This window comes from Pelobates fuscus, chromosome 5, assembly GCF_036172605.1.
Source record: "Pelobates fuscus isolate aPelFus1 chromosome 5, aPelFus1.pri, whole genome shotgun sequence".
In the NCBI taxonomy this organism is placed as follows: domain Eukaryota; kingdom Metazoa; phylum Chordata; class Amphibia; order Anura; family Pelobatidae; genus Pelobates; species Pelobates fuscus.
In genome coordinates this window covers 293,635,235-293,648,258 of record NC_086321.1, presented here as the reverse complement: position 1 = coordinate 293,648,258, position 13,024 = coordinate 293,635,235, and the positions used below count along the sequence as shown (strand labels likewise).

Sequence of the window (13,024 nt, the reverse complement as noted above, 5' to 3'; positions counted from 1 at the left end):
AAAACCCTGCATTATTGTATTGGAGACCCCATGTAGGGGTCTGTGCATAAGAGTCGTGTGTGGCCTGAAATAAATCAGTTGACTCCTAGAACTATGTTTTGTTTGGTTACTGGAAGAATGGATGTCTGCTTGCTTTAATGGTTCCAGTCTGGCTGAGCGAAGGAATTAGCAGAAGTAAACAGTCGGGTTACCCGTGGTCCGCTACCACCAGTTTAGGGAGTTAGCTGCTAAAATGCTGAAAGATGAAAATTAAGAATATACATTTTCTTAATTTTAATCTTTAAGCTGTTTAGTAGACAACTCCCTAATTGTCTATCCTTGCACAGGGTTGCTATATTTCAGGATACCAAATAAGAGAGCTATCTGCTAAACAGCACCCTAATTTGGTATTCCTAAATATGGCACTAATTTACTAAACTGCTGAAAGGTCAAAATAAAAAACAAAATCATTCAGCTGTTTAGTAGGTAACTTTATCATTTGCTTTATGTGGGATTGCCATATTAGGTATACCAGATTAGGGAGCCATCTAGTAAACAGTTGAAATATCAAAATTAAAAAAGTTAATTTCTTAATATTTTTCTTTCTGTTGTTTAGTAGATAACTCACTAATTTGCTACACTAATCTGAAACAAATGTGTCTGAAACAAAATGATTTGATTTAATTAGAGATCCATTTGTGCCGTGTTTATTTTGTTTTCTTGTTGCGTTGATTCAGATTTCAGATGAAATTCAATTCATTCTGAAACTAATTTTATGACTCCAAGTTCATTATGGGGAATAATTGCACAGATGACATCCCTATCATTTCAGTATAAGATTCTAAAACCTGATCTACCTATTTAAACAGCCGGCAGATCGGATAATGTGACTGTGTTATGAATTGCTCTGTTGTGATATAGCTGCCAGGAGTTACTGCTTCAGTAGATGGTTGTACTGTACTGCACAGGGATACATTCACACTGTCACAAAGTTACATAAATGAAAAGAGACACGAGTCCACCATATTCAGCCTCTCTCACATTTGTTTTTGCTGTTGATCCAAAAGAAGACAAACAATACAGTTTGAAGTGCTTTCCAATTTTGCAACAAATTAGGAAAAAATGTCTTCCTGATCCCAGAATGGCAGCCAGATATTTCCTTGGAACAAGAAGCTATTACCCCACAAATTAAAAAGCATACATCTGCATTGAGAGCTAATTGTCCAGCTCATGGTACAACTTGTTCTTAATCTGCGTCCTGAAAAAGAATGCTGTCATATTTTTACTCTGTGAAAGCTATCTTACACATAGTTATAGTTTAACATAGCTAGGCTGCACAGGATTGCTTTGAGAGATAACTAGTACACCCAAAATTACAATGAAAGATAGCTGGGCTGCCCAGGATTGCAGTGAGATGCCCCAAACTCCTCCTTTAACCCCCCTCCCTCCTCCCCATTCATTCTTTAAAGCACCTGCCACCTCCCTTTTTCTCTTCTAACGTGCAAGAACCAGCACTTCTCCAGCACATCTCTGCTGCTCCCAGATACAGGTGAGCCTTGCAACTTAAAACTTTTCTAAATGTTGTGTATACTGTTGAACTTCCATGCTGTACTCCATTTACAAACTCACACTCTGTGTGGCAGCAAAGAATAAGCCTCTTATGTAATTTAACACTTTCAATGCTGATGCTTTACTGTTTAAGAAAAATGCACTTTGAAAAGGCTAAATATTTATATTACAATTATTAACGTCCTATCTTAATCTGATTCCACACTACCTTCTTGGCATCTGTTATGTTGCCTGGCCACAGGTATTTTCCAGTGTAGCACAATATAACATATACTGGGAGTGTGTCCTATGAATTTGCAACAATATAAAAGCAAACAATAAAAAAATCATGCACAACAAATTGAGCTATACCATTGCCATATCCAACATACTTACAATACCTTTTATAAATTTTCATCCTCGTGGACAATTCCATATTTTGCGACATGACAACCTGAAATTAAAATTACCTGTCAGTACACACAACGTATTAAATTCATATGAAAAAGCATAACATTTCCTCTAGAACAATTGCTAGTAATTGTATAGACTTTTAGATATTTTTAAACAAATCAATACATGTTTGATGTAGACATTAGAATAGCTTCTAAACCAAAGACTGAGTCTCAAGGCGGAAGAAGAAGAACCCTCTTATAGGCGATGCACCTGATGTGCTTATTGCCCCATTAAGCCCACCTTGTGCCCTGCTAGGGAAATAAGTAATGGAGTAATTGATGCCACTGAGTTGTGATGCTGATATGCTGACAAAAAAGCCAGCACGACAGTCTTATAGGAAAGCTGTGGCCTGCTTAGAGAGTTGTTCCCAAGATGGGCCAATCATGTTAGAGAAGGGCAGGGAGGTGGGGGCATTGAGTACAAAATTAATATCTCACTAAGCAATTAAATATTGAATTGATAATAATGATCACTGTTATACTTGTTGGCTTTTTGAATATTAGGGTTTAAAATGTACACGTCATAGATCATTTGTTAAATCATTTTTACTTTAAGCGTTTGTGTTACAACTCTTTTTGAAAATGCTATTTTGTATTATGACACAGTGATTTTTCTTTTGACACTCTTTATTTAGTGACATTTAAATAGTACAAATAAAAAAAAAAAAGCCACATATTCAAGCATAGTATTAGTGGACCCCAGGTTAATAAGGACTTACATACCAGTGAGCCTAGGGGAGAACCGCTTTCCCATATGAGCCAAAAGAGGCTAGGGAAAGAAAAAGGGAGGAGAAAAAGAGGGGATGTAGAAAGAAAGAACATAGAGAACAGGTAGAAAAAAAGATGGCTTTGATTCGACAATTAAAAGGACTGAGATGCAGAGTCCTCCCTTTTTCTTAACCCCATCAAGACCTTAAACTGTCTGCCTATCCTCTGCCCTCCCCCAGGTGCTCCATAAAATCCAGCCAAGGAAGCCACATTTCATGCACTTTCTGTTCCCTTGCATAAAGGCTCGCAGTCATCTATGTACCTCGTATCTTCCATTTTTGCTATTCATTGGTCCAGACTGGGGGTGGAAATCTGTTTTCAAAGCAGGGATCAACACTCTATCCGCATTAAGAAAGTGCTGCGCTAAAGACTTTTTGAACTCAGAGATTAAGCAGCATATTTGCCAGAGTGAATGGAATATTTTCACCAAATATTGAGGTCAATTACACAAAGTGAATTAAAGAAAAAAAATTGTTGCATTCAGAAGTCACTGAATTAGTTAAATGGGGTCTGTACCTGTAATCTGTTAAAGAGTCACGCAATCTCAAAGTATGCTAGTTAACAACATAATGAATATCAAGGAGCTGTCAAAATTAGTTGGATATAATTAAAACTATTAATAAAATATGGCAAGACTACATTACAAATGTAACTTTAGTTAGAGAACCAACCAAGAGACGAGTGTTAACTTAGAAAGAGCTGGAAAGATCAACAGCAGAGATGAAAAATGGTCCATGGGATATTTATAACTGGCATCACCAAATCTGGGCTTACTTTCATGTGGAATGAAGACACCCATTGATGAGAAGCCCCCATATCAATAAACAGGCATGTGGAAGACACCGTAAACATGTGGAAAGGCTCTTTGGTCTGAAAAGGTGAATAATGACATTATTGGTCTTAAGGCAAAGACAACACTGCCCAAAAATCTATTCCCCGGTTTTAACATTACCATATATGGAAACATCCATGGGAGTGAATACTTCTGCAACCCACTGTTTTAGGAAAGCTATTGTCACGATATAGAATTAGCCCCAAGCACAGTGATCCGATTTCACAACAGAGAGTTCTATAATCCATATTACCAGATCATAGAGTGGCCTGGTTTAAAGGAACATTATAGTTCCTAAATTACTTTAGCTAAATAAAGCAGTTTTAGTGTATAGATCATTCCCCTGCAATTTCACTGCTCAATTCACTGTCATTTAGGAGTTAAATCACTTTGTTTCTGTTTATGCAGCCCTAGCCACACCTCCCCTGGCTATGACTGACAGAGCCTGCATGAAAAAAAAATCTGGTTTCACTTTCAAACAGATGTTATTTACCTTAAATAATTGTATCTCAATCTCTAAATTGAACTTTAATCACATACAGGAGGCTCTTACAGGGTCTAGCAAGCTATTAACATAGCAGGGGATAAGAAAATCTTAATTAAACAGAACTTGCAATAAAGAAAGCCTAAATAGGGCTCTCTTTACAGGAAGTGTTTATGGAAGGCTGTGCAAGTCACATGCAGGGAGGTGTGACTAGGGTTCATAAACAAAGGGATTTAACTCCTAAATGGCAGAGGATTGAGCAGTGAGGCTGCAGGGGCATGTTCTATACACCAAAACTGCTTCATTAAGCTAAAGTTGTTCAGGTGACTATAGTGTCCCTTTAACATAAGAATGGTCAGAGAAATTGGCAAGGTCAAGGGTTGGAGAAAACAAAGTAAACGGTAGACAGACAAGCTAAATATCAGGAGTACAGAGAACAGAATAATCGTATAAGAAGTCAAGTCAGTTTGAGAGAGTTTGAATAGTTACAAACACACTATTGGGCTAACCGAGAGCCATAAAAGGGCGATTGGGATTTAAACAGTGGATATTTTACTACTATTGGGCCACATCCTAGGAGAGTGCCAGAAGATGCGAGGACAGTGGATCGTTCAATTCAAGACATGCACAACATCATTCGCGCTCGAGAATAAATAGACACACACTGGCATTAGAGACCAGTCTGGAGCGGCTTGAAAAGCCTTGGAATCTGCAGGTATGACAGCTATGACCAAGAATGATCATTGTGGACTAATCATATCCTTAGTGTGAACTTAAGAAAAAAAAGAATTGAATATGGCACATAAAATGGCTACATTAGGATACATTTAGTTTCATAAGTATATTATTTTTAGTTCAATTTGATTTATATCTCTCCCATGATTCAGTGAGTTGCTTGTAGTCCAAAATAGCCAGATTGTCACAGTTGCCTGTATTTGAGATAGAACCATAGAAGTTTACTATTATTGTTTTGTGCTCATTTCAGGGGTAATGGAGACATACACACCATATGTGCCAGAAAGACTGACCTTCTCACCGTGGGATTATGGGGTCTTTGCTATAATGCTCCTTGGATCCACAGGCATTGGGATGTTCTATGCATTTTCTCATGGGGGACAGAAGACATCGGATGATTTTTTTACAGGTGGCAGGAAAATGTCAGCGGTGCCTGTAGGCTTGTCTCTGTCTGCCAGTTTTATGTCTGCTGTGCAGGTTCTGGGGGTACCAGCCGAGGCTTATAGATATGGTACTAAGTTTATTCAGATGTGCATTGGCCAAACCTTTAATAGCCTCCTTACTGCCTATATCTTCATGCCAATATTCTACAGACTAGGGATAACCAGCACCTACCAGGTAGGTCAATTGAGTGGTCATTTATTATGTTACCATGTTTAATCTCTGTAAAGTTTGAGAAATGTCCTATTAAAGGAAAACATCAGCAAGCTGCAGTAGTTATGGTGCCCTAGTGTCAAGTTGTGACTGGCTGACCCTAGGTAAGGAGTCAAACTGTTCTAAAATGGTTTGACTCCTTACAACGGGGGTGCCTGAGCACTAATGGAACCATAACCACTTTAAGTATGTGATTAACATTTGTTTTCTCTGTCCTGTGATTTTCATGTGTGTTTTATATTATCTGAACTTGCTATCTCTCTATTCACAGTATTTGGAATTAAGATTCACCAGAAGTGTACGACTCTATGGCACTATACAATTCCTTTTAGGGACAGTAAGTATCCTTATCAAATTGAAAAAGTAGTGAACAGGTAGAACAAAATAACTAAATTGTCTATGCTTTGTCTCAACAGATGTTTTACACTGGGATTGTGATCTATGCTCCAGCATTAATACTCAACCAAGGTTATTATAATTTTTTTTCTATGTGGTGCATATACATTGTGACCAAGGACAAGTCCAAGTTTCACTTCTTTTCTCTATACAGTTACTGGGTTGGACATTTGGTCATCTCTGTTTTCTACTGGAGCAATCTGCACATTCTACACTACTGTGGTAAGTGTCTCTTTAGCAAACATGTAAATAGTCACTAAGGAATAGAATTTACACTCAGTGGTGCATAGTTGTTTACCTCAATTAAGCAGGACAATTCTCTGATGAATATATAATTTTGATGTGGTAAATGATAATAATTCCACATATATATCATATCAACGAAGGTAACTCAGGCAAAAAAAAAACTCTGCTGAACAACGGTCCCATAAACAAAGCTTACTTCTTAGAATAAGTAAGATTTGTTCATCTGTTAATGTGAGAACAAAAAGGAAGACCTAAGGAGAGAAGAGGACACTCCTCCTCCCTCCACATGGTCAACCAAAGTAGGAAACCCCAACCTTAGAGTAATGCTAAAACTTAACCTTTAATGATATTAAGAATTAATATTAAAATGCAAATACAAACAAAACAAAATAATAAAATAAAAATGGAAATAGGGGGTGCAGACACTGTAACTCTGGGTGTGGATGGCAGGTATATATAATGCAAGCCACTAAAACCACCTAGTGATGAAGGTATAAATACAGCATGTAGCTCACTAACCATGCCCTAGAATATACCATGGAAGTAAGCAGCCTTGTAAGGCTAAGAACAGGACATGGGAATAAAGGATAAGGAAGGTGTATATATAATACCCACATAGGTCAAAGGAACCTCCTAATGAAACCTTCCAAATACAGAGGAAGGAGGGGAAGGGGAAGGAGCAATCCAGTGAGTCACTATTAAAACTCCTAACAATGGGGATACTAGTACATAAAGTGGCAAACAATATGGATACAAAGTCTATAGTGCAACAAGACAGTGTAACACTTGCAGCAGTAATCCCTGCTAATACAGGAAGCTAATCAAAGCTGGCAGGTGTAGCCAACATAGCCACTTTAACTGAAACAAAAAAATAAATAAAGTAAAATAAATTGAATTCCCCCAAAGGAGAGGACTCATAAACCCCAATGTTGCTAACTATTCTAAAGATTACCGCTGTCTAAATCATATCTCAGGCTGCAACCCCTATCCTAAACTGCCTAACGCGTGTTTCGGCACTTCTAAATGCGCCTTTGTCAGAGGCAAAACAGAGGTCCATCCTTTACCTGGCTCTTTTATATATGCATCGAGCCGGCGAAAGTTAGGTGGGCGTGTAAAACGTGTTCGCGCCAAAACCGGAAAATTGTATATAACACCTAATGGATTGTGTAATTTAAAACCTCGATATTTTAGTAACAAATCAAATGCAAGGCAGAGTTGAAACCCCGATATGAATATAGGTGTTTTGAAATACTTTGCCATAATAGTTGGTACATAAAACTTGTAATCAATCCCTTATAAGGAAGAGAGCATTAATCACTTTCTTTCAACATTGGGATACCCCAATCGTTGCCTCAAGTATGCGTTCCAGAGGGAATTATTGAGTGATAGAATGGACCTTTTAAAAGATAAGGAGGCACCAACCAAACAAGAACCCATCCGTTGTATAGCCACATTTGATTCTGGATGGGATCAGACTAAATGGATTCTAGGTAGGTTTTGGCCTCTGATATCCCAAGATCCACAACTTAAGGGAGTTGTGACTCCAATTGTTCCCTTTAGGATTACCCTGACACACACCTACGCTGGTTGTCTTTGGCCACTAGCTGTTCTCCTTTTTTCCATCTGTTAATGTGGTTTCCTTTCAAACCATGGTTGCACAACCTGAAGCTCTATTAAACAAGTTCTTATTGTAGTAACAGTAGCTGGATCTACTCATTTAACCCCATAAGGACTGAGGCAGTTGTACAAGTTGTGATCAAAACAAAACGTAAACTAAACCTTGAATTTGCGCAAATGTCTGTTCAGGCGTAATTCATATTTTTCATATTATGTGCACCCACACGTATCATATATCATTTTGTTCAGGAGAAACAGGGCTTTCAAGTCACATCCAATATTTGTATATTAAACATAATTTAATATGAATAAAATATTTTTAAAAAAATAAGAAATTAAGAAATGTTGTTATTTTTTTAGTTCTGCATTGCATTTTAACTGTGAATGTCACAATACTGTTAGCTGTTACTGCAATAAAGTAAACATATTTGTATTCAGCGATGTTCCACGAGTAAAACAGTACCCCAATGTAAAGGTTTTATGGTGTTTTGGAGAGTTACAGGGTCAAATATAGCACATTAAAATTTTCAGTTTATACATATTGAAATGTGCCAGACTGGTTATGTTGCCTTTGAGAGCCTATGTTAGCCCAGGAATTAAAACTACCCCCATGATGGCATACCATTTGCAAAAGTAGACAACCCAAGGTATTACAAATGGGGTATGTCCAGTCGTTTTTAGAAGCCATTTAGTCACAAACACTGGCCAAAGATAGAATTCATATTTGTTGTGTGTGAAAAATGCAAAAAACTTAATTGAACGCTCATTTTGGCCAGTGTTTGTTACTAAGTAGCTACTAAAAAAGACTGGACATAACCCATTTGCAATACCATATCTGTTGGTATTTTGCAAATGGTATGCCATCATGGGGGTAATACTTATTCCTGGGCTACCATACAGTGTCAAGGCAACATAACAAATCTGGCAAACTTCAATGTGAAAAAAAGGAAATTCAAGCCTTATATTTGACTCAGTAACTTTTGAAAAAAACATAAAACCTGTTTACTGTTATACTCGGGAGACTTTGCTGAACACAAATATAAGTATTTAAAAATAGTAAAACGACAACAATTATATCGTCAGTGAAAGTACAGTTTGTGTGTGGAAAAACGCAAAAAACTGCATTTTTACTGACAATATCATCGTTGTGATATGTTTTACTGTTTTTAAACACTAATATGTGTTTAGCGAAGTCTCCCAAGTAAAACAGTACCACCAATCTACAGGTTTTATGGTGTCCTGGAAAGTTACAGGGTTAAATATAGGGCTTGCAAGCCAAATTCTCTGGACTTTCTGCCTGGGTTGTCGGGCAGGTCCCTCAGATTGTAATTAATAAAATTACTTAATTATGTAAAAATATTATATAAATATACTTGTAGAATTTAAATGTATATATATATATATATATATATATATATATATATGTATAGATAGATAGATACATATATGTATTTATAACATCATTTTAAATTTATTTTGAATTTAATATACATGTATATTAATATCAGAATACAGTTAGAACAAATTAAAAATAATATATAATTTTTTTCAATGTATTTATTTTTTTCAATTTATTTATTGATTATTTTTATTTTACACATTTATATATATATCGGCAGGGACCCGGTATGTGCCCTGGACGGCGGGGAGGTTCTATGCCACCCACCGGCATTTAGGACCACCCGAAAAAGGACGGCATAGAACGTCCGCCGTCCTTAAGGGATTAAAGGAACACTTCATGCACCACAAACATTACAGTGTGTGATTGTAGTTATGGTGCCAGGAATCCCCTGGGCCACACTTTTGTACTGCTTCCTGTCTCCTCTCTAGTTAGAATCTCATAGCTCTGAGTTAAGCCCAGATGTGCAGTTAATTGGATGAAAGCAATCAGGAGAGGCAATGGAAGCTCCTAACAGGAACTTCCTGCTGAGGTGAAAAGGCAGAGGGGGGTGCTCAGTGAACCCAAGGTAAGAAGTCAAATTGTTACAGTTGAACTTCTTACACTAGGGGGGTGCACCAAGACACTTCTAGCACCATATCCAATAGAAAATGTTGTAGTAGTTATGGTGCTTAGAGTGTTAATTTAACCATTCTTACACCATAGCCTGTGAGAAAATATTGCTTCTTCATGAATGTTTGCACCTGGACAAATAAAACTGCTCCACAATCACTGAAATGTTCTACTGCGAAGAATGACCTCTAAATGACAAGAATACTACTTGAAGATCAAAGTTGTCTCACATTGTTTCATATGTTCTTTTTTAGGGTGGAATGAAAGCTGTGATCTGGACAGATGTCTTTCAGGTGCTAGTAATGATCTCAGGATTCTTTGCTGTTGCTATCCGCTGTACCATACTTGTTGGTGGAGTGTCTGAGGTTATGGACATTGCAGGGAACCATTCACGGATTAACTTTGGGGAGTACGTAAAAAGTCCTACTATTAACAAAATAGCAGTGATATTTAGAGGTCTACTGGACTACAAGTCTGATAGCTTGATAAAGACCAAGTAGGGTCAAAACGTTGCTGCTTTTGCCCCAGTAAAGCTTTTTTGTTATGCCGGAGTGCCTGAACCATTATTTATTCTGCATATTTTAGAAGGGAGGCCTGCTCAGGTCTGGCTTCAGAGCACCTGGGTTATTTGGTGAGTGCGGTACATCTCTACTATTGATAACCACATCAGTCCTTGACTGGCTATTGTGCAAACAGGCAAATATCTGATAGGCTACAAAGATCATGGGCCCGATGACCAATTAGGGTCATCAGGAAACCTCCATTACTGGCCTTGTTAATCTGCAGCTATGTTATGTGTGACTATAGAATCACATGCGGATTCCTTCTGGTTCTCTGTCAACTCCACTCACAATAGAAATTAAGATGACCATGCATGAAACAGCATATATATATATATATATATATATATATATATATATATATATACACACACACAAAGAGGGAAACGGCTGGTATCTAGATGGAATATACAAAAATAATATTGTGTAATACTATTATGAAATAACAATCTGCGCAAATTATAATGCACTCACAAGATCTTGTATGATTCAGGCTTGTAAGGTGCCTCCCCTGATGGTATGGGGGGCTTGGGAAACTTCCCCTGGATTACTCCACTCAAATACAGGACTCCGGGTGGATGTTGAAAAAAACAGCTTTTAATAAGATAATAAAAGCAAATAAATGAATACAGCAGTCGGTCCTACGCGTTTCGTCCCTTTAACAGAGTATGGGACTTCCTCAGAGACCACAAAATAAAAACAATTACACAGGTACATACCATCAGGGGAGGCACCTTACAAGCCTAAATCATACAAGATCTTGTGAGTGTCAGGGTACCTGAGGCCTCTACCTCTAAGGGAGGTAGAGACTTGGTGGTGTATCCGTCCAGGCGAGCTGTCCTCTCCGTTCCTCGCGGTTCATCCAGTCACTTAAACACCGGCCGCGAGGAATCCACGTCCTTTTCTAGCAGGACGCTCAATACGTGACGTCATGACGCTAGCACGAGCTATCTGTCACTCAAGTGTCCGATATCCAATCGGTACTTTTCAGAGGCGTGATTTCCATCCAGAACCAGGGTATTTAAGCTTACTCCTTACTTCAGCTCATTGCCCTGTCGTGGTTCTAGCTTGTCTAGTCACTCAGTGCTCTGGTATTCTAGTTTGCTCTTTTGGTTTTGACTCGGCTCGTTGTACTACCCTGTTTCTCTGTTATCCCTTGACCCGGCTTGTCTCTCGCTTATCTGTCTTCTCGTTCCCTCGACCTCGGCTTGTCTCTGACTATTCTTTACTCTCGGTACGTTAGTCCGGCCATTCTAAGGCCCGGTATACGTACCTTTCCACTCTTTGTACTCTGCGTGTTGGATCCCTGTCCCGATCCTGACATTACGACAGGGCCAATGGATCCTGCAGGTACAAACAGTCAGCTTGGTTCTTCGGATCCCAGGTTTGACGCCATGGAACATAGGATGGATCAGATGGCTTTGGCACTACAGGCACTTTTGTCTCGTGCTAGTAATCCACCTGAGGAGACACGTACCCCTTCTATCTCTCCTGCAGTCTCAGGTCTAGAGGTAGCCACTGTAGGTGCTTCTTCCCGTATTACCCCACCAGTACGTTATGGCGGGTCACCGGAGAAGTGTCGTGGCTTTCTAAACCAGATTAGCATCCATTTCGAACTACAACCCCGCTCTTATCCTACAGATAGAGCAAAAGTTGGATTTATTATTACTCTGCTCATTGAAAAAGCTTTGAGATGGGCCAATCCTTTATGGGAGAATGATAATCCACTCGTCTATAATTATAATGCCTTTGTAGCTGCGTTTAGAAGAACTTTTGACCCTCCTGGCAGAAAGGTCAATGCAGCTAGATTAATGTTGCGCCTTAAACAGGACAATCGAACACTTGTGGATTATGCACTAGAGTTCAGATCCTTGGCGGCAGAAGTTAAGTGGAACGAACAGGCTTATATAGATGTGTTTCTGAATGGGTTATCAGATATAATTCTTGACGAGGTCGCTACTAGAGAACTCCCTGAAAATTTGGAGGATTTAATTTCTTTTATATCTCGTATTGATGAACGCTTAAGAGAGAGGCAGAACACTCGAGATAGGACCCGTAGACCCTCCTTTAAACTAGCGCCTACCTTTCAAATCTCTGAGTTCGAAGACTTACGTATTCCTGAACCTATGCAGATAGGCAGTACTCATCTCACTGAAAGGGAGAGACAGTACAGGAGAAGGGAGGGTTTATGTATGTATTGTGGAGTCAGGGGTCATTTACGCCTAAATTGTCCCAATCGTTCGGGAAACGCTCGCACCTAAGTTCCTCTAGAGGACAGGCCTTGGGTGTTTCTACTTTGTCCTCTATTCACAACTACAAGGAGCTCAGGCTTGTGTTACCCGTTTCTTTAAAGTGGGAGAAGGGAGTAGTTAAGACTATGGCACTAATCGATTCTGGAGCTGCTGAGAGCTTTATAGATCAGGGTTTTGCTGCCAAGCATGCTATTCCATCCCAGTTAAAAGAGACACCTCTGGCTGTTGAGGCCATCGATGGTAGACCGTTACTTGAGCCTGTTATTTTTCATGAGACCATACCGATTAACTTGACTGTTGGCATCCTGCATAAAGAGGATATATCCTTGATGCTCATTTCTTCTCCGTCTATTCCCATAGTTCTGGGGTACTCCTGGCTGAGGAGACACAACCCTATTATTAATTGGGAATCAGGGGAGATAATTTCATGGGGAGAGAATTGTCAAGAAAAATGCTTGCGGAAGGTCTTACCTCTTGGGTTAACTAA

General features: G+C 38.8%; 1 protein-coding gene across 1 annotated transcript in view; it reads left to right on the top strand.

Annotated features, from left to right (window-relative positions):
• The first annotated feature begins 1,469 nt into the window (after positions 1-1,469).
• Positions 1,470-13,024, top strand: part of SLC5A5 (solute carrier family 5 member 5) — a 37,852-nt gene continuing 26,297 nt past the window's right edge. Inside the window, exons 1-6 of the mRNA XM_063455457.1 lie at positions 1,470-1,528; positions 5,052-5,419; positions 5,727-5,792; positions 5,872-5,923; positions 6,006-6,073; positions 9,980-10,134. Of these exons, the coding sequence (XP_063311527.1) occupies positions 5,057-5,419; positions 5,727-5,792; positions 5,872-5,923; positions 6,006-6,073; positions 9,980-10,134 (704 nt within the window). The 5' untranslated portion in view covers positions 1,470-1,528; positions 5,052-5,056. The remainder of the gene's footprint in view (positions 1,529-5,051; positions 5,420-5,726; positions 5,793-5,871; positions 5,924-6,005; positions 6,074-9,979; positions 10,135-13,024) is intronic.